The sequence below is a fragment of the Purpureocillium takamizusanense genome, chromosome 4 (genome assembly GCF_022605165.1).
Source record: "Purpureocillium takamizusanense chromosome 4, complete sequence".
In the NCBI taxonomy this organism is placed as follows: Eukaryota; Fungi; Ascomycota; class Sordariomycetes; order Hypocreales; family Ophiocordycipitaceae; genus Purpureocillium; species Purpureocillium takamizusanense.
Window position 1 is genome coordinate 992,433 of NC_063071.1, and position 23,378 is coordinate 1,015,810.

At 55.5% G+C, this 23,378-nt stretch overlaps 8 protein-coding genes across 8 annotated transcripts; 5 read left to right on the forward strand and 3 right to left on the reverse strand.

Annotated features, from left to right (window-relative positions):
* The first annotated feature begins 260 nt into the window (after positions 1–260).
* JDV02_004963 (uncharacterized protein) lies at positions 261–5,661 on the forward strand. Its single transcript, XM_047986211.1, has 16 exons — positions 261–354; positions 423–553; positions 619–1,386; positions 1,440–1,722; positions 1,784–2,017; positions 2,080–2,837; positions 2,888–3,050; positions 3,106–3,453; positions 3,516–3,636; positions 3,723–3,794; positions 3,860–3,910; positions 3,973–4,037; positions 4,088–4,229; positions 4,286–4,762; positions 4,829–5,305; positions 5,366–5,661. The coding sequence occupies exons 1-16, from the start codon at positions 267–269 to the stop codon at positions 5,625–5,627; spliced, it is 4,440 nt and encodes a 1,479-aa protein (XP_047842191.1). The 5' UTR covers positions 261–266; the 3' UTR covers positions 5,628–5,661.
* A 904-nt stretch (positions 5,662–6,565) lies between these two features.
* JDV02_004964 (uncharacterized protein) lies at positions 6,566–7,748 on the forward strand. Its single transcript, XM_047986212.1, has 4 exons — positions 6,566–6,775; positions 6,863–6,970; positions 7,035–7,469; positions 7,557–7,748. Exons 1-4 carry the CDS (start codon positions 6,709–6,711, stop codon positions 7,730–7,732), a joined length of 786 nt encoding a protein of 261 aa, XP_047842192.1. The 5' UTR covers positions 6,566–6,708; the 3' UTR covers positions 7,733–7,748.
* A 2,813-nt stretch (positions 7,749–10,561) lies between these two features.
* On the forward strand, positions 10,562–11,124 carry JDV02_004965 (uncharacterized protein; the record flags this gene model as incomplete). The annotated part of the gene is made up of 3 exons (XM_047986213.1): positions 10,562–10,584; positions 10,753–10,857; positions 10,926–11,124. 3 exons carry the CDS (start codon positions 10,562–10,564, stop codon positions 11,122–11,124), a joined length of 327 nt encoding a protein of 108 aa, XP_047842193.1.
* On the reverse strand, positions 11,121–12,588 carry JDV02_004966 (uncharacterized protein). The gene has a single exon (XM_047986214.1). The coding sequence runs from the start codon at positions 12,421–12,423 to the stop codon at positions 11,554–11,556; it is 870 nt and encodes a 289-aa protein (XP_047842194.1). The 5' UTR covers positions 12,424–12,588; the 3' UTR covers positions 11,121–11,553.
* A 167-nt stretch (positions 12,589–12,755) lies between these two features.
* Positions 12,756–15,421, forward strand: JDV02_004967 (uncharacterized protein). Its single transcript, XM_047986215.1, has 4 exons — positions 12,756–14,076; positions 14,128–14,188; positions 14,246–14,717; positions 14,770–15,421. Exons 1-4 carry the CDS (start codon positions 12,837–12,839, stop codon positions 15,400–15,402), a joined length of 2,406 nt encoding a protein of 801 aa, XP_047842195.1. The 5' UTR covers positions 12,756–12,836; the 3' UTR covers positions 15,403–15,421.
* A 2,092-nt stretch (positions 15,422–17,513) lies between these two features.
* Positions 17,514–18,974, forward strand: JDV02_004968 (uncharacterized protein; the record flags this gene model as incomplete). Its single annotated transcript, XM_047986216.1, has 1 exon — positions 17,514–18,974. The coding sequence occupies one exon, from the start codon at positions 17,514–17,516 to the stop codon at positions 18,972–18,974; it is 1,461 nt and encodes a 486-aa protein (XP_047842196.1).
* On the reverse strand, positions 18,969–20,047 carry JDV02_004969 (uncharacterized protein). Its single transcript, XM_047986217.1, has one exon. The coding sequence runs from the start codon at positions 19,905–19,907 to the stop codon at positions 19,092–19,094; it is 816 nt and encodes a 271-aa protein (XP_047842197.1). The 5' UTR covers positions 19,908–20,047; the 3' UTR covers positions 18,969–19,091.
* Positions 20,048–20,324: 277 nt separating this feature from the next.
* JDV02_004970 (uncharacterized protein) lies at positions 20,325–20,978 on the reverse strand (the record flags this gene model as incomplete). The annotated part of the gene is made up of 1 exon (XM_047986218.1): positions 20,325–20,978. The coding sequence occupies one exon, from the start codon at positions 20,976–20,978 to the stop codon at positions 20,325–20,327; it is 654 nt and encodes a 217-aa protein (XP_047842198.1).
* Positions 20,979–23,378: the final 2,400 nt, after the last annotated feature.

A 23,378-nucleotide genomic window follows, 5' to 3' on the forward strand; every position in this document is an offset into this window, starting at 1 on the left:
GAGACCTGCCCGATGCGGCTCCGTGGTAAGCAAGCCTCCGGGTACGGGGACCGCATCGGATGGTTGGCGCGGGCCGAGTAGCCCTCCTTCGCAAAGGGTCGTTTCGATACTTTTTGTAACCCTTTCTGGACCGTCTGAGGGGCACTGCATGAGCTCTCGTATATATGGAAAGCCTTCTCTGGTTTGCTTCTTGGCGCGGGCGCGTGCATCGTGGCTGGTTTGAGGTCTCGGTCGTCGACTCTTACTTATAGAGTTGTTGAGAAACCATGGCCCGCAACGACACAGACTGCGGTGATGGCGCCTTCGGGCCGGGCGTCTGGAGCCAAGGCTGTCGAGGCGGCTTTGACTTTACCTGTGAGTCTCCCCTGTCATGCGCGTCAAGCAGTGAAGCCTACATATTGTCGTGCTGATGCATCAAAAAGTGACGTTCGAAGAAAGCATACTCACAATCCTTCCCGCCGCCGTCTTCCTTGTCGTGGCCGGTGGCCGTTGCGTCTACCTCTTCCGTTCCCCAGACAAGACCAAACGCGAGGCAACGTATACTCCCAAGCTGGTACGCTGACTAGATATGGAAACCCCCGTTCGCGGCCAAATTCATCCCCGGCTAATCGAAATCAGATCACGGGCTGCTTGTATGCCGCCCTCAACGTCGCGCTTCTCGCCGTCGTCGCATCATCTCCCCGCCAGGTCGGCTTCACACTCGCCATCGCCGCCACCGTGCTCAGTCTCCTCGCGTCCTTCACCATCGTCATCCTCTCCCACGTCGAGCACGTCAAGTCCATCCGCCCGTCCTTCTTGCTTACCATCTATCTCTTCGCCTCGCTTCTCTTCGACGCGGCCCGTCTGCGCACCGAGTGGCTCGTCGCCGCCTCCGCCAACTCGGCCTACGCCGGCGTCCTCTCCGCGTCCGCGGGGCTGAAGCTCTCCCTCTTGGTGCTGGAGACGGTCGAGAAGCGCAGCATCTTGATTACCGGCGGAGCCAGCCGGTCGCATGAGAGCACCAGCGGCCCGCTCAGCCGCGGCTTCTTCGTCTGGCTCAACCCGCTGCTCATCACGGGCTGGGCGACGGTGCTCACCAACAATGACCTGCCGACCATCAACGAGAGGCTCTCGTCGAGGCGCCTCGACAGGCGCTTCGCCACCAAGTGGGACAAGGCGACGGCTGGGGGACGCAAGCCAATGCTGTTCTTGACGACCCTCAACGTGCTCCGATGGGAGCTGCTGAGCATTGCCCTGCCGCGCGTTGGGATCATTGGCTTGAGCATCGCACAGCCGTACTTGGTGTCGAACGCCCTGCGTTTCTTGTCGATGCCCAGCGGTGAGGCGACGACAAATCTGGGCTACGGACTGATTGGCGCCTTTGCATTTGTCTTCATCGGCTCCGCGGTACGCCTCCCACCGTTTTCCCTTTATAGAGCAGTTTGGAGCTGACGAAACAGATACTCACTGCCTGGCACGAGCACCTCACTTTCCGCGCCGGCGCCATGATCCGTGGCGGCCTCATCTCTCTTATTTACCGAAAGATGGTCCGCCTGCCCACCAAGCAACTAAGCGAGTCATCGGCCGTGTCGCTCATGGGCAACGATGTCGAGATGCTCACAGAGCGCATCAACATGCTGCTCGTCGAGTCTTGGGCAAACACAATCACCGTCGCGATTGCCATGTGGATGCTTACGCAACAGCTCGGCGCCGTGTCTGCGGCCCCGATCATCATGAGTTTGAGTGAGTCGGCGTGCGAGACTCAAGTGTGTTATGTACTTTGGCACTAGAACTGACGGGATAGTTTGCTTGTTCCTCAACACCATGATCGGCCGCCTCATGGTTCCTCGCCAGATCACGTACCAAAAGGCGACCCAAGACCGCATCAACTTCACGTCCGAGGTGTTGGGCTCGATGAAGGCCGTCAAGATGCTTGGCTACACTGACACCTTTGCCAAACTCATCGAGACGAAGCGCGACAACGACATCAACTCTGGCAAGCAGTTTCGTCTTTTGAATGTGTGGGCCAATGTCATCAGTAAGTGTCAACAGCTTGGAAGCCTTTCCCGTGGATTGTTCGGGACTGACAACTTTCCATAGCCAACGGCAACTTTGCCCTTACCCAGACGGCGACTTTTGGTGCGTACGCCATTGCCGCCAAGGTATCTGGCTCCGCGTCCTTCTCTGCCGCACAGGCCATCACGGCCGTCTCGATCCTCAACGTCATGATGTTGCCCCTCAGCTTCTTGCTCGGCAGCATTCCGTTCTCCTTCTCGGCATTTGGCTGCTTCAAGAGGATCCAGGAGTTTCTCCTCTTGCCCGAGCGCGTTGACAACCGTGATATTCGGTCGGGGTTTGGCGACGGCATCTCCGTGCGGTCCGCGGACGGCTCGTCGACCGACGGTGTCGAACTGCAGTCATTCAAGCGCAAGGCAGACTCTTCGGCCTCTGTGGCGATCACAGGAGGCAACTTTGACTGGGGCGAGAAGCCGGTTCTGCGTGATATTCACACCACGCTGCCCCAACACCAGACGGGCTCCCTGACCATGATCATTGGGCCAATCGGATCTGGAAAGTCGACCTTTCTCAAGGCCATACTTGGTGAGACGGCATCCTCGAGCGGCCATGTTTCTTTGAGCTCCCCGGCCGTGGCTTTCTGCGACCAAACCCCATGGGTGCTCAACGCTACGATCAGAGAGAACATCATTGCGGAGACGGAAGGGTTCAACGAGTCCTGGTTCAAGGCCGTCGTCGAGGCGTGTGACTTGGCCGTCGACCTTGGCCGCTTGCCCGACGGCGCCGCGACTATCGTCGGCGACAAGGGCTTGAAGCTCAGCGGCGGCCAGAAGCAGCGTATTGTGAGTTTGGGTCGACACCGCCGTGTGACTTATACTAATTCGAAGAGCAGGGTATTGCACGCGCAGTTTACGCGAGGAAGCCCGTGGCCATGTTTGACGATGTATTCAGTGGGTTAGACAAGGTCACGGAAAAGACCGTGTTCAACCGCGTCTTTGCGCAAGACGGGTTGCTGCGGAGGAGCGGGACTTCCATCATCCTCGCGACGCACGCTGGTACGTGATGTTGGCGATATGCGCAGCTTGTTCCTTTGCTCACAATGCACAACAGTGCATCATCTTCCAGACTCTGACTATGTCATTGCGCTCAGCAAGGATGGATCGATTGTTCAGCAGGGCAACTTTAACGATCTGCGTTCCAGGGAAGGCTACGTGCGGGAGCTCGATATCTCGCTGTCGCACTCGGACAAGCCTGATAAGGGCGCCGACGAGCAACACGAAGATGGCGACAGCAGCAGCTACGAGAAGCAGCAGGCTGCCACAGAAGAGATCGAGGAGCCTCAAGGCCGCGCCAGTGACCGAAGCACCTTCAAGTACTACCTTGCATCGGTAACTTGGTTAAACATTATCCCCGCGGGCTTGTACATTGTACTGCACACGTTCTTCTACATGTTCCGGTGTAAGCTCCCACTTGCGATTGCCCAAGCTCGACCAGCCTCTCTGACCAGTGTGATATAATAGACATCTGGCTCACCTGGTGGGGCGAAGGCAAAGGCCATGCAAGCACCGATGTGGGCTATTGGCTCGGCTTGTACGTGTTCATGGCCGTCGTCGAGATTGCAGGTGTTTCCCTGGCCATCATGTAAGTGCCCCCATGGCCAGCTTTCATATGGAAGCTTAGCTTTGAGACGAAAACGCAATCTTGTGATGATAGCTGACGAATCCTAGGCAAGGATTACTCTTCATGGGTCCGACGAGTGGAAAGACGTTGCACACTAGAGTGCTCAACGCGGTCATGAAGTGAGTTTGTGTCACCAGACCAGAACCTGGGATTCGGGAGTGCGCCTCGGCTGACTGAAATACAGTGCACCCCTTTACTTCTTGTCCAAGCATGAGACAGGCTCGCTCGTCAACCGGTAAGTTGACGTTTTTATTTTTGTTTTCCAGGCTGATTGACCGTCTGCTCACACCTTCGTAGGTTTAGCCAAGACATGAGACTCGTCGACATTGTGCTGCCTATTTCCCTCAGCGTATTTATGTTTGGTCAGTCTTACGAATACCGACTCGTACTGCTGGTCTGACGTTTTGAATAGAAGTGACGTTGTGCTTTTCCGTCGCTGGCCTCGCCATCAGCGCCGTGAGCTATTTTGCAATCTGCATTCCCTTTGTCGCGGCTGTCCTCGCCGTCATCCAGCGATTCTATGTCCGCACGTCGAAGCAGCTGCGTCTCTTGGAGTAGGCCACAATGCCCGACTCAGTTGCAGATGACTAGGCTAACCGATATTTAATAGAATTGAGCACAAGGCCCCGCTGTACTCTCATTTCCTCGAATCCATCAATGGCCTCGCCACGATACGCGCTTTCGGCTGGATCGGTCCCTACGTCGAAAAGGGCATGGACCTCGTCGACAACGCGCAGAAGCCGTCGTATCTGCTCTACTGCATCCAACGCTGGCTCACCCTGGTCCTCGACCTTGTCGTCGCCGGGCTTACCATCTTGCTGGTAGCGTCTGCGGTCGCTCTGCGTGGCAAGGTCAACCCGTCGCTGCTGGGCATCGCGCTCGTCAACATGATGGATCTGGGCAACAACCTCAAGGGCATCGTGCTGCAGTGGTCGACCCTGGAGACGTCGCTGGGTGCCGTGACGAGGATCAAGAACTTTTCGGAGAATGCGCCCTCCGAGAGCCTCCCCGAGGAGACAAGAGTGCCGAGCGCGCGGTGGCCAGGCCGCGGTGACTTGGAGCTCCGGAACGTATCCGTGCAGTATGAGTAAGTCGTTCAGCCCAACCATAAATGATCCGAGTAGACCGAAACTTTGACTCATCACACTCTCAGCTCTACCGAGGAACCTATTCTGCACAACCTCTGCATGAGCATAGAGCACGGCGAAAAGATTGGACTTTGCGGACGTAGCGGTAGCGGCAAGAGCTCCACCATCCAGGCTCTGCTGCGTCTCGCCAACATTGTCGAAGGCCAGATTATTCTCGACGGCGAGGACATAACACGCGTGCCGCGCTCGCTCCTCCGCGAGAGGCTCAGCTGTCTGACGCAAGAGCCGTTTCTCTTCACGAACACGATCCGCTTCAACATGGATCCGCTCAGCGAGCACAAGGACAGCGATGTAGTGGCGGCACACGAGCGCGTTGGCTTATGGACGGTGATTCGCACGAAGCTCGGGGACGAGAAGCAGTCGCCCCTGGACGAGAAGATGGACGAGACGTTCTTCTCGCATGGGCAGCGACAGCTGCTTTGCTTGGCACGGGCGCTGTTGAAGCGAAGCTGCGTCCTTATTCTAGACGAGCCGACAAGCAGGTATACACTTTGTCCCGAAAACTTCCCTCGGCTGAAATATTGGTCGCTAACCTGCTGTAGTGTTGATGGTCAAACAGACGCCAAGATCCAGGAGGTGATTCGCACAGAGTTCAAGGATCGCACCATCGTCATGATTGCGCATCGGCTTGACACGTTGCTAGACTTTGACAAGGTGGCGGTCCTAGATAGGGGATCGCTGATGGAGTACGACTCGCCGGGGCGGTTGCTGCGCGACGCAGATAGCTACTTTGCGCGACTATACCGAGCCGAGACGTCGAGGGGACGAGACAAGGAGGCGCCTAGCAGGGCAACAGACATATGAGGCGGAAGCCCTCGTTATATATGCAATGTTTACATACGTGTATGCTGCCAGGACTGCATGTGACTCTCAGCACACAACTGTCCACGGATCTCGTATCTACTGGAGTGAAACAGGTGGAGATGGTGGCAGCCTTGGCAACGAGCAAGGCTTGATGCTCGCCGTGCCAAGCTGGAAGGATCAAATACAATGGCAGACTACCTCCAGATGAGAGCCACAAGTCGCTGTCCTGACGACCGTGGCGGGTCAGGGGTCCTGGCCGGGAAATGGCCCCGGACTGGATGCGAGGCTCCGGGGCGGGGATCTTCGGTAGGCGCTGATTCCATGCTTCGGTAGAGTACGTCCAGGTACGCATACATAGCTATATGTAGTCGTAAAGATGCATTGGGAGGTTGAGTAAGAACCAACAAACATACTGAGCGACGGGTTATAAACTTCAAGAGAGCCAAGCAGAGCTTGTTTTGCGGCGGCTGAAACGGAACGTGATGTACAAAGTAGTTAGGGCGTTAGTTTTGTCATTGACCACTGAGTTCTTCACCGAAAGTGGTTGGGTCAGGGCAAGCCTCATCCATCGGATGGAAGAGCCTGCTCCCCGACTGGGCGCTAGGGAGACAGCCAACGTCACGTCGCCCGGATGGTTTTATTTTCCAGATCTGGTATCCTCCGAGATGCGGGGCATCACTCCCTGTCACCTTCCTTCGTGCGTCCATACGTGTATTGCACTCGCGGTGCGTTGACGACTCTGGTCATCAGCCGGCAACAGCAGGATCCCTGGCGGCGAGACGGAGCATCGGCACAAGAAACTTTTTATGCAGATGCAAGCCCCCTCTATGAACATATATGGATAATTGGATAAACACGACAAATGAATCTGTGGTATGTAGCCTGTACTTTGCAATGTAGGCTACCAAATGAGGTTTTACATCTTCGACTCCTTTTCGCTCGACAGCGTTCACACTACCTACCACGCCACAATTGTACTATAGCTGCCACTTACCACCAGGCGTTGACGTAAGGTATTGACACATTCGTGAGGCTGACCAAAAGAGCAATTCGCCCCTGAAAGTAGCCGACACACGCGGCAATGACCTGGAACGACCGATATCGTAGCTACCTTGAGCCGTGGGACCCCGTGAAATATGGCATTTGGGGTATAAATGCATTCCCGATATTTGCTAAGCCGAATTCCCAATTTAATTGGAGAATACCCTCCGCCGGAAGCTGACATCACGTCCCAGCCGTGTCCACGAGCGCCAAGGAGGCGTTCCAGCATGGCAGCTATCGCGTCCTCTTCAGCCTATCTCAGCTCCTTGACCTGGGCTGCTACAAATGGTTCAAAGTCCTCAGTACGTTACTCCGAACTACGATGTGTGTTGGGGCCGGATGTGTGCGACCTAACTTGCTGCCAAGACGAAAATTTCGTCCGCTTCGAGACAAACAAGACGGCCATTCCCAAGCTCGTCCCTCAATGCTGTGGCGTTGTGCTCGAGCTCGGCCCCGGGCTGGGCAACCAGCTGTGTCGCTATGACAAGAGCAAGGTAGCACGCATCGTCGGCGTGGAATGTAATCCTCACTTCGCGCCAGACTGTGAACAGCAGATCGAGGAGCAGGGGCTGCGTGGTATCTACGAGCTCGTCGTCAGCGGCGTTCAAGAGAGTGACGTCCTTGAAAAGCATGGCATCACGGCAGAGAGCCTCGATACCGTGCTTAGTATCCAGGTGCTGTGCTCGGTGCCCGATCCGGAGGCCATGGCCAAGGAGCTGTACCGCCTGCTCAAGCCCGGCGGCAAGCTGATCTTCTGGGAGCATCATCGTAATTCGGACTGGCTGACTGCGACGGTGCAGCGTAAGTCACACTGTTCAATCACGTCCTTCGGCATGTCACGGTTCGTGTTGCGAGGCCGCGGCGACTCAGTCTGCTAACCGGGACTAGATCTCTGGAATCCTATTTGGTGGCCGCTCATAGGGGGCTGCAACATGACGCGTAATATGAGAGCGATCCTTGCCTCGGCCGGGAGGTGGGAGAACTATGACAGCATTGAAGGGGATGAGCAGCCTTGGAGCATGCTGCCAAGAGTATGGGGAGTGTTAGTCAAGCCGAGGGCATAAAATTCCATGCCAGATGGACCCGAGTCCCAAGAGGTCAAACGCAAGGCAGTTTTCAATATGGATTTCAACAAAAGCCAACCTCGCAAAGTTTATAGACCCAATGCAACAGCCTAAGCAGAGAATGCGATGCTGGACCATTTTGTGCATAGCTATATGTCGCGCCCCGTGAGAACATTCCCACGGGCAGACACTCGGATCGGGGGCAACATAAGACACGTGGAACACGGCGGTGACCCGCGCCGCGGACTCAGACGCTCTGGGATTGCTCTTGCTGGATCTGTCTGGTGTGACTAGGCATTGAATATGCATATTTATCTGTGGTCTTGTTTTTTTCGCAGCTCAGTGATGAAGTATTGACAAAGGGAGGAGACTGGACGCCATGAGGCGATTAATGCATGTGACATGGCCCCTTGCAACTTTAGTATCCCGTCGTAATAGAATAGAAAGCAGATATCAGTTCCATTGGTTAAATTTAACAACCTCAAAAACGGTTCATGTGTCTAAAGATATACAGATGACAACTGCATTCAGGCTCCATGGTTCATGAAGCCGATTTGCCGCCCTGGCGCATGCGCCTCCTATGTTCACGGTCGCGCTTCTTCTTTAGGTCCGCAGCATCCTTCGAGTTGCAGGTGAAACAAAGGATATACGGGGGCGACGAAGGCTGTCTGAGGTATTTAGTGCCAGTCAAGTGAAGCATGCCGCTTCGCTGTCGCGCATAGCATTGGTCTGCCGGGATCGTTTGAACCTCGACGTCAGCCTGGCACCTATGACACTTATAGAGCTGTCTGATCCAGCACATTGTTCGCGCGTTGGGTTTTGTATAAATAGCTGTCCAAGTGTTCAAGTTATTATCGGTACCAGGGGAGTCTTTGCGCGCAGAAATCGACCAGTTTACATGATGATAGATCATGGGAGCTCTTGGATTTTATACTCGCAGCAAACATACAGTGATTCGCGGTTCTACCTCGATGATACATGGCCATAACAACGGCCGACCTCAGAGTGCGCATCACAGAGCGCTAGGCCTCGTGATTAACGGCTGCTGTCAATATGGGGACCAACCAATTCAAAGGCATCGGCTTTACTCTAAGCGATGGAGCCGCTGGGTCAATCTAGCCTTGAGTCTTGCAACGTGAGTTTGGATGATAATATCTTCGCAAGGGGATTTTCTTGGGGTGTGCAAATGGTCCTCTCCTCGAGTATATTAAGTAATGGGTATCCAAAATGCATATATGCGCTCTGATAGGCCTGGGCTGTCAACACGCTTTCACAATGTTCATGGTTAAGTACTTGACATATAACTTGCCATCTGACCAATACCTCGTGCAAGGCGCCTTAAGTGATGTTCTAGGTTCTGACTATTGCTATGGGGCTGTAAGTTACTTATAAGAGATAGGAGCTTTGTCACTTGTATTTATGAGTTGCCCTGATTTATGTGTCAAGTACAAATGTGAGCTTGCTGTATGTACTTAAAGTCACTCGAACTGGACTACACGCCGACGTGGGTATGCAGCTGAGGGCTGCCATCACTTCTGGAACACACAAAAAAATAGATGAAGGCTAAATAAGCAAAAATTAACCCTGGGCGGATTCGAAAGCCACCCGAGGATTCTAGTCTGCCTTTGTCGGGAATCTACTTCTTCGTCCCCCGAGCCTCCTCTGCCCCTCTCGGGCTTCTACTTCTTTCTGTTCTCCACCTGCCTCGCCAACTTCCTAGCCTTCTTCTCTCTCTCCCGCTCCGCTTCCACCAGACTCTCGTGGCTTTCTTTCACAAACCGCGGCGGCGAGGCGGGTACTGGACCTCCTTCCCCTCAGCGCAATGCTGGTCGCAATACAATCGGTCCGACTTCTCCTCAAGGTATTTTACGCCCCTGCAGCGATCCCGACCCCTGGATCGAGCCTTCGCCGGCCCGCATAGGACGGGCTTGACCGTGTCGAAATATGAAACCCTGCTACCGCAATTTTGACAAATATACCACTTCTGGGTGTGAGTGCACATCTTGCAAAGGTAGTCTTCTGGGGTGGATGTTCCTGTTGTGTGAATTTCTGGTCAAGTTGAGGTTTGATGCGGTTGTGAGTCGAGGTTGGTGTGGTTGTGATTGGCTTGAGAGTGAGTGGAAGGATTGATACCAGACGTCAGTTGACACGAGGCGCGACCCATGCCGTAGTTATATACAAGCCAGCAAGCAGACTGATAGCTCCACGGTCATTCTGACAAAAGAAGATGTCAAGATCTATTTCCTGTGTGTCTCCTTGTCGTTCATTCAAGTCCCATTCTTTGAGTTCAATGCGAGGTCTCAACTACGGCCGGGGCGGCGGTTGAAAGCACAGGCGCAGCAGCGTTCACGGCCAGACCAGACAAGATTACACACTAGACAATGGTGCCACATGAAGAGTGCCGATCAACTTGCGGTTAATTGTGGATCAGACTGCAAGTTCCTAACCGCCCGCAAACTTGCACTCGGGATAGCGGCATGCGGCTACGTACCGCCTCGCCATGGCGTCTGGTGGAAGCGGGCCGAGTCGTGACATCACCGTTGCGTTCGCCGCGCATTGCTGGCCAAGCCCTTGACGATCCACGTGTGTGAACGGCGTTCAATTCATCCACAATGCACGTCATCCGCTTAGTAAAGCGTTTCTTTCTCATGTAAATAGCTTGAAGCTCCTTCTGCTCCAGCTCTCTGTTCAGTGCATTGCTTTCACTTTATTGAACACCAGACGCCCACTTGCTGTAAAAGCCAAGTACTCAACCCGAATCCCCCTCCCCCCCGCGGCGTCACGCAACGCAACAACTCGTTACTTCCCTCAAACGAAGCATCATTCAGCATGGTCGTCCATAACGTTCGGTCGTAAGTAGTGCTTGCCCCTACAATCGTTCAGCGATGGCGTCTGGTTGGGCGCCCGGCCCAATAGTTCAATCGGGGCACCCCCCTGCGTCCAGCCTGGTGCCGGTTGATGCAAAATAAAAACAAACGGCATACAAACATATGCAAGCTGAGCTGACGGCACGCCATTAGAACCGAGGAGTTCAAGCAGACACTCAAAGACAATGAAGTAGTCGTCGTCGACTTCTTCGCCACATGGTGCGCCCCGTGCAAGACCATTGCACCGGTGTTTGCTCAGTTCGTTTGGGCCTTATGATGCCCCCCCTGGGCGAACGATCGATTTTGATCTAACAAAAGCTTCACAGCTCATCCCAGCTCGACAAGTTCCAGAACATCAAGTTCATCAAAGTCGATGTCGACGAAATGAGCGACCTGACACAAGAATTGGGCATTAGAGCCATGCCCACGTTTCATCTGTACAAGAATGGGAACAAAGTCAAGGATCTCCAAGGAGCGGATCAAAAGGGTTTGATCGAGCTCTTTGAGGTTGGAGCTGGCGCATGAGAGACAATTGTTAGGGGAAAGAGGAATGGTAAACAATAGACGTCTGGTCGTTTTTCGTACAGATTCCAGGCTCCGCTCAAGCTGCGAGACCACCGTGGTAGGGCTCTACCCGAACGTTTTGACCCTCTTCCAACCACATTATGCTGGAGATGGCTTCGAGATGCGCATCCGAGCCAGCAAACAAGGTTTGACGTTGTGAGTGTTGCCGCATGTGTATTTGAAGTCTGATCAAGTCAACGGTGGGCACATTCGACTGATGTGAGCCGTTCGACCGCAAACCCCCCCACACGTCGGTATTAACGATAATCGGGGTCGTGTCACAGCGCTCAACTATAGCCAGTCCCATAGCATTTGCCAGAGGGTATGCTCTCTTATTCAAGGCTACGTCGTGCGGGTCGGGACCTCGGCCAAAGGCATGCTATCAGTTCCTCAGTCCTCACTCGACTCCGAGTCATCCTCGCCATCTGGTTCCTCAAACCCTTGCATGCCAACCCCGCCAGCCTCAACATCCTCGCCATCGAAAAATGAGAAAACGGCAATTTCATTGACATCTTCGTCGTCGTCGTCACTCGACGGGGCGCCGTCTTCATCCGTCCCGTACCTGGCGTGCTTCGTTTCGTCTTCGTCCTTCTTGACAAACTCGTCCCGCCTCTTGGAGTAGCGGAACCGTCGCAGGCGGTACGCCAACACGACATCCTCCTCGACGGCGTCGTGGTAGCTGGACTTGGTGTTCCTGTTCGCCGACAACTCGGCAGACACTTCGACGCCCGTTCCGGGCGGGCCGAGACCTACACCGACCTTGCCGCCTCTGTCTGCTGAAGCGTTTGCCGTCCGCGTCAAGGTGCTTGCTATCGCGACCCCAACGACCATGTACACAGGGGCGCTGAAGAAGGACTGCCGCACGTAGCTGTCCGTTTCCGGCGTACGCAGCGCTTTGTTTACATAGTCTGCAGGGGGCGCGAAATGCTGTGCGCGAACCCTTGTCGCCTCGATCTGGTCGGAAACCCCCGTGGCCCAGTTCCCCTCGAGCGTTGGCGATGCGCCGAGTACCGCAGCGAGGACCGACGAGGCGCTCATGCCCGCCCCAAACCCGGAATCAAGGGCATCGCTAAGACTCTTGGTGACTTGTTCGCGCTCGTGGATGATGAGCGCCGGGTCGATTGCCACGACCGCGCGGCGGTTGAGAATGTCTATTGTGTCGTTGGGCTTCTTCAGAATGCTGCCGAGCACCAGGTCGTCGGGTGCAAGGGACTCTTGCGGCACGATCCAGTACTTTTTGGCCTTGTTTCCGAAAGGCATCCTATCGCCGCGTGGCTGTATCTCAACCCTGCTGTTTGTTGCCAATATATTTTGAAAATTAAGCGCTGATGTGCTGAGCCGGATCGAGTCGTGAAGGTCGGCGAGTTCTGCTCCCAACCAGACCTTGCTATGACGACGCACGGCATGGCCCAATCGATGATCGTGGCAAGGCAGAAATCAATATGCCGAGCGTCAGCCGCGGCTCATGCATTGACCAGGTTTAAACTGCATCAAGATTAGACGCGACATGCATGTCAGCTTTGGAGCGGGACGAGCCTACGCTGCGTGGAAATCGCCCCCGCCGACGTCAACTGCACAGGCGACAGGACTCGTGCGTCTTCAGCCTCACTGCGTGGGTCTTGCATCATCGACCTCAACATGTGCCAAGGCAAGTTGCGACTGGAGCTGCAGAGATGAAGGCCTCAGACTCGACTGTGCGCTTCTTGCGCGAGCAGCACCTCGATCCCGAAGCAAACCCCGCTCACAAGGCGGTCGCGATCCATCAAGCCGTCGCGACGAAGCGCCTCGACGTGGTGGACGACCTCCTAAACCTCTATCCGCAAGACTGTCCCGATGCGAGGTCGCCGAGGGGAGGCAAAGGCGGCCGAACGCCAATCCACAATGCCGCGCAAATGGGTCTCCGCGAAATCACCTTGAAGCTCATCCAGAAAGGCGCCGATGTAAACGCGAGGACCAAGAAGAACTGGACGGCGCTCATCCTTGCCGCCGAGGCGGGTCGCACCGAGATAGTCAAGCTCCTCCTCAAGCACGGGGCCGACGTGAACGCTCAGACGCAGTTTGAGAATACGTCGACCAAAGGATTCACGGCGCTCCACGTTGCCGCAGAGCTCAGGACCCCAAACACTATTCTGACTCTGCTTCTTCACGGAGCCGACCCCATGATCGCGACGCCGTCTGGAGAAACGCCCCTTCACTTTGCAGTGAGGGCACGCTCGGCGCCCGCGGCCTCTCTTCTGCTCTTCCACGGCGCCTCTGCAACAGCAAAGGACGAAAAGGGGGTCACGCCGCGGGACCTCGTCAACAACTTGCGCGGCGTGGACCGCAGGAGGCTCGAGCACATCTTTGACTGCGCCTCCGGTGACGGCAAGCAGAACAACCAGATCCAGTCGCACCTCAAAGCCGAGGGGTCGGTGGACATGGGCAAAGCCATTCACTGGGCGGTGGAGAAGAACCTAGATCGTGCCATCGCATACATCCTGCACGCCGACCCGCACGCCGTCGAGGCGAGAACCCCGCGTGGGTGGCATCCGCTTCACCACGCGGGCCGGTACGACAAGGCTGAGAGCGCCGAGATGCTCCTCCAGCATGGCGCTGATGTCAACTGCATGACCAAAAGTGGGTGGACGCCCCTGATGCTGGCTGCGGAACAGGGTCACAGGGGCGTGATCCGAGTCCTGCTCAACCATGACGCGGACCGCACCATGGCAAATAACGAGGGCAAGACGGCATTGCAGATCGCCAAGCACTGCAACCAAAAGTTCATCGCGATGCTGTTGACGGTACAACACGTGGCGGCGTCGGACGTCGTCCTGGAGGCGCCTACTCCCAGTAGCCATGGGCTGTCTCCCCCTGTGCACCCGGGCTTCCGAAGGACACCATCTCCTGGTCCTCGCCAGGGATCAGAGATTGAGGGTAACAAGTAACTGCCCGCGAGCCTCGAAGCTAATAAACTAACGGGCACAGGCGAGCTGTATGCACTCAGCGACGCGAGCGCCACAGAAGCCTCCATCGCGGCCCCAGAAAAGTACGTCGATTCGATGTCCGTTATTCCTTAAACAAGGGCATGTATTGACGAACATAGCTCTGAATACATGGAAAGGTTCTTTGCCGAGCTTGAGAGAACTTGGTACAAGTACATCCAGTGGCATCCGGACGATGACGGGGGAAGCAAGACCGGTGGGCAGGAATGGGCCGGCCCGGTCAAGATTGCGATTCTCGACACCGGAATAGATTTGAAACACGACGACTTTGCCAACCCAGCACGCAGGCGCAGCAAGATGGGGCAGCGGGCGGCTCGGCAGCTGCCCGAAAAGCCGCAGCGAGAGCGCATCAAGGCATGTAGGAACTTTGTCGGCGAGCCGGGGCAAGAGGAGGATGTCACAGACTACTCCGGCCATGGGACGCATATCGCTGGCCTTATCCTCGGCATCGCTCCGCGTGCGGAATTGTACATTGCCAAGACGAGTACGGGCCAGGAGCATCTTCAAGACGATGACGAGAAGAAGCCGGCATCAAAACGCGGCAGACGAGAGGCCCGTCGGCCTGTCGAAGAGGCACGCCAACATATTCCCCGTTTGTTCGTGAACAAGAACTGACACTCGGCAGGCGATTCGTTGGGCCATGGAACAAGGCGTTGACATCATCAATCTCTCGCTAGGCTTCCCACGGGAGAGCTCCTACGATCTCACGCGGGCATTGGAAGAGGCAGACCATCGAGGCATCGCCGTCTTCGCCGCCGCCGCCAACCACGGCAACCGCGAGGCGATAGCGTGGCCAGCCCGGGATCGCGACCTCGCCGTCTGCGTCACCTCCGGAGACGAGTTCAACAATTTGTCGCGCTTCGCCCCCGGGCCGGGACGCGACCTACCCGTCTTCATCACCCACGGCGAAGACGTGGCGAGCCACTGGCCGACTGAGCTTGGCCAGGGCAACGGCTTCCGTAAGATGAGCGGCACATCAGTTGCGACGCCCATCGCGGTCGGCATGGCGGCCATGGTGCTGGCGTTTCTAAACAGGACCAACGCCTGGACGCCGAGCCAGAAGAGACAGTTCCTGGACCGGAGTAAGGAGAGGAGATTGCGGAGCACCAGGGGCATGGGCCGGCTTCTGGAACACATGTGCCGAGACAGAAATGGCCTCAAGGTCCTGTCGCCGAAGCTGATGTGGGAGGATGATCAGGATGCGGACCCTCTCAAAGTCCTGGGCGAGATGGCGCAGGCTTTCAAGTTATCAGGATAGACATAGCGCCCAGACACCGTGCAGTCACGCACCGGGAACATGAATCATTGTATAACAGGCCGCTAGCCCAAGCGTCCGGCTGCTATCGGAAGAGACGTCAAGCGAGTAGATACCAGATCCAGGAGCCTTCTGTTCTAAAGAATTGCGGTCTTCCAGCACGTCCTGGGGCTGGGGCCTCCTTGTCTAGTCTCGCTAGGTCTAGCAGCCGCGGCGAGACATGAGCTATGTCCCGGTCGCCCTGCGCTCCTGGCATGGTCTGGTGTGTAGGGTTTGTTTAACGTGAGTTTTCTGTTTAATAAGATACTGATCATGTTGGGTACCTCCCTTGACGGCGGCGTCATCATGATGTTTTTGTGGTACTTCATAAGCCCTATCCGGAGTCATATCCAAGAGTCAGGCCATGATACCCCGCATTGATGCTGAATGTCATGTAACACAGTCTCAGTCGAGGAAGTGCAGTTTCCCTCAGCCAACACCCAGAAGCTTCTAGCCTTTCATCTCTGCGAGCTCGCCTTCCCTCTCGTAGCGCCACGTTCTTGCCTCACCTTCGCGAACATTCAGGAATCGGCAGTTCTCTCACTGCTCACGATATTTCGTAGAAAATTTTGTGACACCAGCCCCTGCCTGGCTTGCCTAACTGTACGCCTGTAGGCCCGGTCGTGTCAGCGGATGTGCCGTGGCCAGATAGTGATACAGCCTCGCGTACCTTGTGCCGGGTTTTACGACGCCATGACGCATTCATTCGACATTACGATCGCAGAAGGTCGGTCTCTCCATTCCGGACCTCGACACCATTATGAAATATTAGAAGCGCGCCTCCATCCGTGTGGGTTTGTCACTAACGATGGACCATTCAAGGAAACGAAACCTACAAAGTAAAATGCAGCGTGGATAGCACAGTTTTGGATCTAAAAGACGTCATACATCGCTCGCGTGGCATACCTCTTGAGCGTGTGACGCTCAGTTACCGTGGTCAAGAGCTTCTGGACTACCAGAAACTGGTGCACTATGGAATATTCGAAGGCGCAATCATATACTGCACGTCGACCAGCGGCGAAGGCAGAACGCCAACTACTGTTCTTGCACAGCATCCACAACTGACAGAACAGTCCACCGCCAGATCTCGCCCTACTCACGGGGCTACTCCTTCACCGCAAACACCAAGTTCCCACAGCGGGATAATATCACTCACACAGTCCGAAGTCGCAAAGGTCATGTCCCTTTGGCATGAACGAGCAGCCGAGGGTAAATTTGACCCCGACGTACATATAGTCGATCCAATGGTCTACGACGCGCACCTGTACTACTTGGAAGAGCGGACGGTCAAAAATTCGGAGTTCTTCGCTTGCGACGGCCACTACGACATAGGGAGTGACACTCTCCGACATGCAGACGACAAGGGGCACATACCTACGGAGAATGCGTCGCTGCGTGTATGGGCAATCTTTCAACGTTCTTCGTTGGTCGGCATGTCGCGATGGGAATTAGCCCATTTGCGCAAGAGCTACGAAATACTCTGTTGGATACTGAGCTCCTTGGATAACCTTCGTGAAGCTCACTTCGAAACAATCGGTTACAGCATTTTGACACAGCCAACCACAGAAAAAGTCGCAAAACTGAACCCGATACCCAGGGGAGAGCTGGAAATTTTAAAACAAGAAATTGAGAGGATTGTTACAGGGGTTGAAGGAGGTGCCGATGAACCCCATGCCAACAAAGACAACAGCGAAACCTCGACCCCTTCGCGGAAGCCATGGTATGCCGGCATTAACGAACGATCCAACACGATCATGGCACAGATTGATCTGCCACTCGACAGTCCTTGGTCGGAGAAGGAGTCGATGTCATCGTTGTCCGCACTGAGACTGACACTGCTAGTTCTGGATCTCGCTCTAGTAAGTTATGTTGGCTCACATGTTTTGCGATTCGACCATGAGTTCCTCGGCCGCGCTACACGTCCTATCGAGATTCACGGGAAAAGCGAAGATGTCAAGTCGATTGTGTGCTCTCTCCGCCCCCTAGCGTGCCTGCACGATTATCTCGATCGGAATCCCGTTTGGGTCTTCAGCTTTGCGGATGTTTGCGCACCTTCCACGCAGGCACCGCCAAGCATGACATCGGAGGAAAAGTTCGCCGTGCTGGCCAAGATCCAGACATTTGCCGACGTTTGGGGTCCGGTCTGGTCCGTCCCTGCGCAGGACGGAAAGCCAACGCACATGTCTCAGCATCTCCTGTCCAAGGGTGTTATTCGTGCGCCGTATGGGCAGCAAAACCCGCAGATTGCCGGTCGAATGGCCGTACTATGTCACTGGGACCGCTACCGGAGTCCCGTGCAACAAAAACACGATGCCAGACTGTATACATATATGGACATGGACGCCTGGTTGCTTATTCAAGGAAACCTACGTAACAACGACGAATGCCGCTACACACTTGACCATTATGAGAGCCATGTTTTTTTCGACGCAGGCTTCCTGGGAACTGTTTCCGAGACTTGGAACCTTGATACCCGGACGTATGGAATGACTGCCGGGCAGTGGCTCAACCTTGTCGTGTCTGGAACACACAAGCGCATACCAGGGATACCGCTCAAAGACCACATTCTGAACAAATTCAAGTTTAACCCCCAAAATGCCAATATCGAATGGTTGAACAACTTTGTCGGCGCAGAAATCAGCCACTGCACGGGAAACGCCCGTCGCGTCAGAATGAGAGACATTCTCAAACTACGTTCCGTCCAAGGTCGCCTACTGCGCTACGACCCCCTGTGGGAGGCTACTGACTGGGGAAGACGATTCTATGAGGCCCTCAGAGACGACGAGGTTCGTGTGCTGACGGATTTGTGGGATCAAAACGTGGAAATGCGGAGGAATATAGCAAATCTCATTTGTCAGATTCTTGAGCTTCTACACACCACTGGGACCCAAGGAGAGCACCTCATCGTTGCTTACTTTAGCAAGAATGTCGACAGGCAGATAGAGCTGAACGTCCGCGGCAACGATTGGGCGAGGCTCTTCGAGGACAGCGAAAAGTCAGCGACATTCGCGGTCGTTGGCGACACCTGCATGACGTATCAGGGGACCGCCCGGGAAACCGTTGCTCGATGCTTGTGCGGTCGGGACGGCCTGGGCCTATACACCACGGTCCTACAAACGAGAGTCCTGTTTCCAGATGGCTTCCCGTGTTCAAACGACATCGTCTCCATCAAGCCACACAAAGGAAATTACCGCATCTTACATGTTGAGACGAATCGCGCAAAACAAGTCATGCTGGAGCCCGCGGACGCGAACATATCTAGGCGGAAACCCGTTCACGGGTGGGAAGTCATGGATGGAGATCCTCGGCGGCCTCGAGAACAGCACGAAATGCGAGCCATCATCAAAGCCTCTACTGTAACCCACGCTGGCATGAACAGGGAAAGGCAGGCGCCACTTGTCGCACCCGCCGAGGCGCATCACCACCGGAGCAATGGATTACAAGGTGCTCCTGCAGCAAACCAGCGCAGAAAGCAAAGGAGGCAACGAAAGAGCCCTCGAACACAAACGCCCAATCAATGCTGTTATATTCTCTAGCAAATCTTCTCTCAGGCCACTCTAGAGTCTCTCAGTGAGACGTAAGCCGCGCCACTTCATGTACGTCTACGACAAGTCCATGGCATCGCACTCATCCCCATTCAGGTCAGAACTCGGCTAACCCCTTCTCAAGCTCGCCCCCAGAACACTCGTCAGAAACGACACCACGTCGTCCATGCCTTGAGGCGAATTAAACCAGTGTCCTCCACGCTGGTACTCGCGCCAGGCGACGTTGGCGCCAAACCCCCTCAGAGACTCCCGTAGGGTTCGGCCGTACTCGACGAGGACGAGCGGGTCGTCGACGCAGTGCTCCAGCAGGATGGGCGTGTTGCGCAACACCTCATTGTCCGTCGGTGCGTCTGCCAATCCCAGCACCCCGCGCGTGTCCCCAAGGCTGCGTCCCGGGAACGGCATCCTGCACGAGAAGCCCATGTACGCGGCAAGGCGCCGGGGCAGAACCTCGCCCTGCGGCGGCGGCGGCGTCGTCGTCGTCGTCGCGGCCTTGGGAATGTTGAGATTGAGCAGCGTGTGCGTCGCCGTGGCGGCACCTTGACTGATGCCCGCCAGGATGATGCGATCCCACCGTCCCTCCAGCAGCGCTGCCTCCTCGGCGAGCAGGTTTCGTATTCGTGCGACGCTCGGCTTCAAGCCCTCGGCCTGGTGATGCTCGTGGTCGGAGAAGTCGCGCACGTCCCAGATGTCGAACCACTGCGAGACCTGGTCCCCAGGCGCGGTCCGGCAGGGGAAGATGCCGGCGGTAGGAAACACCCAGCGAAAGGACGGAAACTCCTCGCGGAGGGTGTAGTTGCGCGAGTCGGTGGACAGCCAAAGAGAGTCGCAGAATTGGGGAGCCGTGTCGCCGCGACCGTGTAAGAAGACGACGGTGTGCGTGTGCGCCTCCGCTGGGGCGATGATGGTCGGTGAAGGCGTCATACTTGGAGTCCTCACTGTATGTGTGATTTCCGACGTTGAGATTCCTTGCGTTCGTGGTTGTGTTCACACTATGCGGTTGAAGGAGAGCGAAGGTGGCCTGACCAACGATCCCGTGGTTGATTGAGCGTTATAACAGCAACACCTTGAGGATGAAGGAAACATCAAGGCGGGTGGGCGCCTGCAGCTTTGTCGGGCGCTTGGAGTGGCCGAATAATGCAACCCGAGACGAGCCAACAGGCACCAGCCTGCAGACTGTCTACATGTAAGCGCCAGCCACGGTTTGCAGCCGTCTTTCCATGGGCCGACTGCTTCGCCACGACACATGATGCAGGGTCGTCCCCAAAAAATGTTGGCCTTTTCGGCGCTTCATTATCAAGTGTGACAGCGAAGTGTCTCGCTTATGTTGGTATCTCGGTATCAAACAGCGTCGCCCTCTTCCCAGCTTCTTTTCTCAACTTCGACCTCTTTAGAATAGTCTCCAAATGCCCCGAATATCCGGTAAATCTGACTCTCTAGCCTTTCTTCATATCTGAACGACTCGAAGAGCATCTTGGTGTACTCCCAATACTCGGGGTAGAACCCAGCTGTCTCCCAGTCCACTATGCCCGTCACATGCCAACCCATCGTCCCGTCTTCGTTCCTACGTTCATCAATCAGTATGTTGCGGAAGTTCAAGTCGGCATGAGTAAAGACGGCTTTGTGGCCCTCCCGACCCAAGTCATCCGGATGGCGCAGCAGCGCATTGAAGCCATCTTCGCTTACGAAAGGCCCAAACGGCGTGGCGTCTCGGATGCGATGATCGAGGATCGGGCCACCCATGGAGTTGCAAATCATGTATCCGTCGCCCACGTTCTTGGGCAAAACCCGAATTTGTGAGACAATACTTTGTATCTCTTTAACAAAGGTAGCCATTCCGCCGTCAGATAGCTCGTCGTAACAATTGATAGCCGGCGTACCAGGCATCTGTGTCATAAGCAGGTACTCCTTCTGACGAAAGAGATACCCTCTAGAGGCGACAACAGCAATGTCTAGTACCTTTGGAGCCGGCACATTTGTGTATTTCTGAATCATTTGCAGAGCGCTGAATTCGTTACGACGTAAGTCAGGATCTCCAGGGTATTTCCGGAACAGACCAAAGGGCAATTTCTGAACCGAGTTGCCTTGGCTCCCGTAAAGAATACCGCCTATCTTTCGCAGGCATTCACATGCAAAATGTCGAACTCGGTCTAGGTACAAACGCCAGGCCAGAAGTATAGCAGGTCGTAACAAGCCGGCGATATTTGCGAAGAAGCCCTTAAGATGGTAGGGGCGCCTCGGTGTGTTGCTTCCGCGACAGGGTTCGCTGCTCTATCTCGAGCCAGCGAACGCTCTCTGAAAGCCGAGCATGGGTGCCAACAAATCTGGCATCGATAGGTGGAAATTCTTGACGGGAGTGATCGCCCAGGAGCGGACATGTCCCGCTCACGAGCAGTGGTCCGTTTCTCAGCCCGATGAAGACGGGACGTATCCGATACTAAATGGCATAACGTGATCAGCGTCACACGCCAGTCCATTCAATTGAACCCCGTCAAGAAGGCCTGAGATTCCTGACCCATCTCGATCATGGATGGTTATCGCCTGTCCATCCTCACTTCGCGTCGAGCGAAGGCAGTGGCTGCTGACTTTCGAACCAACCAGTGATTATGGAAAGCCAGGACGCTCATGGGCTCTCTTACGCATCTGAGCCACCAATCTCGATATGATGGCGTGAAAAAGGCGCTTAGCATGTCGAACACATGGCTCTGGCGGATCAACAGTAAGGGTTAGCAGACATGCCTTGGGAGGCGTCGACCATACGTACGTTACACTGGGTCCAGTCCGATGGAAGAGGTAATACTGGCGCGACTATAAGCGGGTCTTTTGTAGTGCCAGCCTTTCCTGTGATGCAGCATCTCATGCCATCGCGTTCCAATATCATGGAGGCTTCCTCCTCACTTGGGGGTTCAGGCAATGTGCCGCGTTGTGAAACTGGCGCTGTCAGAGATGGGGGCGGAAATGAGGGCCCAAAAGGGACGGTAACGAGCAAAAGAGCGTCTGAGTGCAGAGTTGGCCCGGCATGGCAATGCTCTTGTAGGAAGGACGCTGCTAGGCGGGTGTCCACCGCTTCCGCCACAAACGATTCTCGTATTCGGTCGAGAGGATAGGGAAGTTGAGCCTGCCTTATCACGGATACGGCGGCCTGGACTCTCTCATCGGTGCCGGGAGCCATCTCGCGTCTTGTATGTGACAAGAGCGACTGGCAGCGGCCTTGGGTCGAATAAGCCTGACGAGCTCTTGTTGGCGAACAATGAAAGACTGGACGAGCTGGTCGTTGCAATGGTTCACAGTCTAGTTAGGCAGGTACCTTGGCTGGCGGCCAGGTCCCTGTGGAGTGCAGCATTGCAAACCCCTGGCTTCTCACCGGCTTGAGGTACCTATGTAGCGCCAAGCAACAGCACCCAACACGTGAACTGGGGGCTGCGGGAGGAACTTTAGCGCCCGCTCCTGGCTATATATACTGTAGTTACAGGCTATCGGCAGGCAGGGAGGGGCCTTGACACAACAGCGGCAGCGGCTGTGCAGCTGGGATCAACGAGCGAGACACTTTCCAGTGCTCACACTTCTTCCGGCGTTGGGATTTCTCATCCGCATGGGCTACCAGGAACTCGCATGTCCATGTTCAAGGACTTTCCTTGTCGGGATATCAAGACACTCAAACCGCACCTTGAGCTCAGTCAGTACATGCGCCTTACAAACTCCCATCTACTAACACCGCTTATACGACGTTGAACAGAACGGCACTTGTGAGTTTGGCCCACAGTCTCCACTGATGGCCATTTGAGCTCATGGGTGCCGACGGCGCTTCGTTGCCGAACCGAAACTGTGCGACGGAGCAGGAGGCAGCTGCGCCCCATCGTGATGTCGCTGACGATGTGTGGACGGCAGCGAATCGGTATCTGACCCGTCATCAGGTCATAGTAGCCTCTCCCATCTCCGGTGGTGACGAGTCTCCAGGGGTGACGATGACGGCAAGGGCACACGGGCGCGTTACGTCGGGCGGGCGTTTCTTTCTCGCAGCAAACACGGAGCCAGCGCCCGCCCGCGCAGTTTGCTCACACCTACTTCGTAGCTTCTACGCGCCGGGATGGACAGTCTCACGAGCAGCAGGTGCCCCTTGGCTTGTGTACGAGGTACGAAGTACAGGTAAGTGGCAGACACGGCCTCGGCCAAGGCGCGTTCGACACGTCGTGACATTACAAAGCACTTCGCCGTCATCATGTCCGTTATCGGTCCCCCGGCATCATCAGCATTCAGCACGGCAACAGCCGCGGCCTTGCCTTGTTTGCTGTCAGCCCCAGCTGGGCGAGCGTGTGCTGCCTGCCGATGCGACCAAAGCGAACAGCCTCCGTATGCTTCCAGTCCTTCCAGAACAAGAGAGTCCTAAATGAGCAG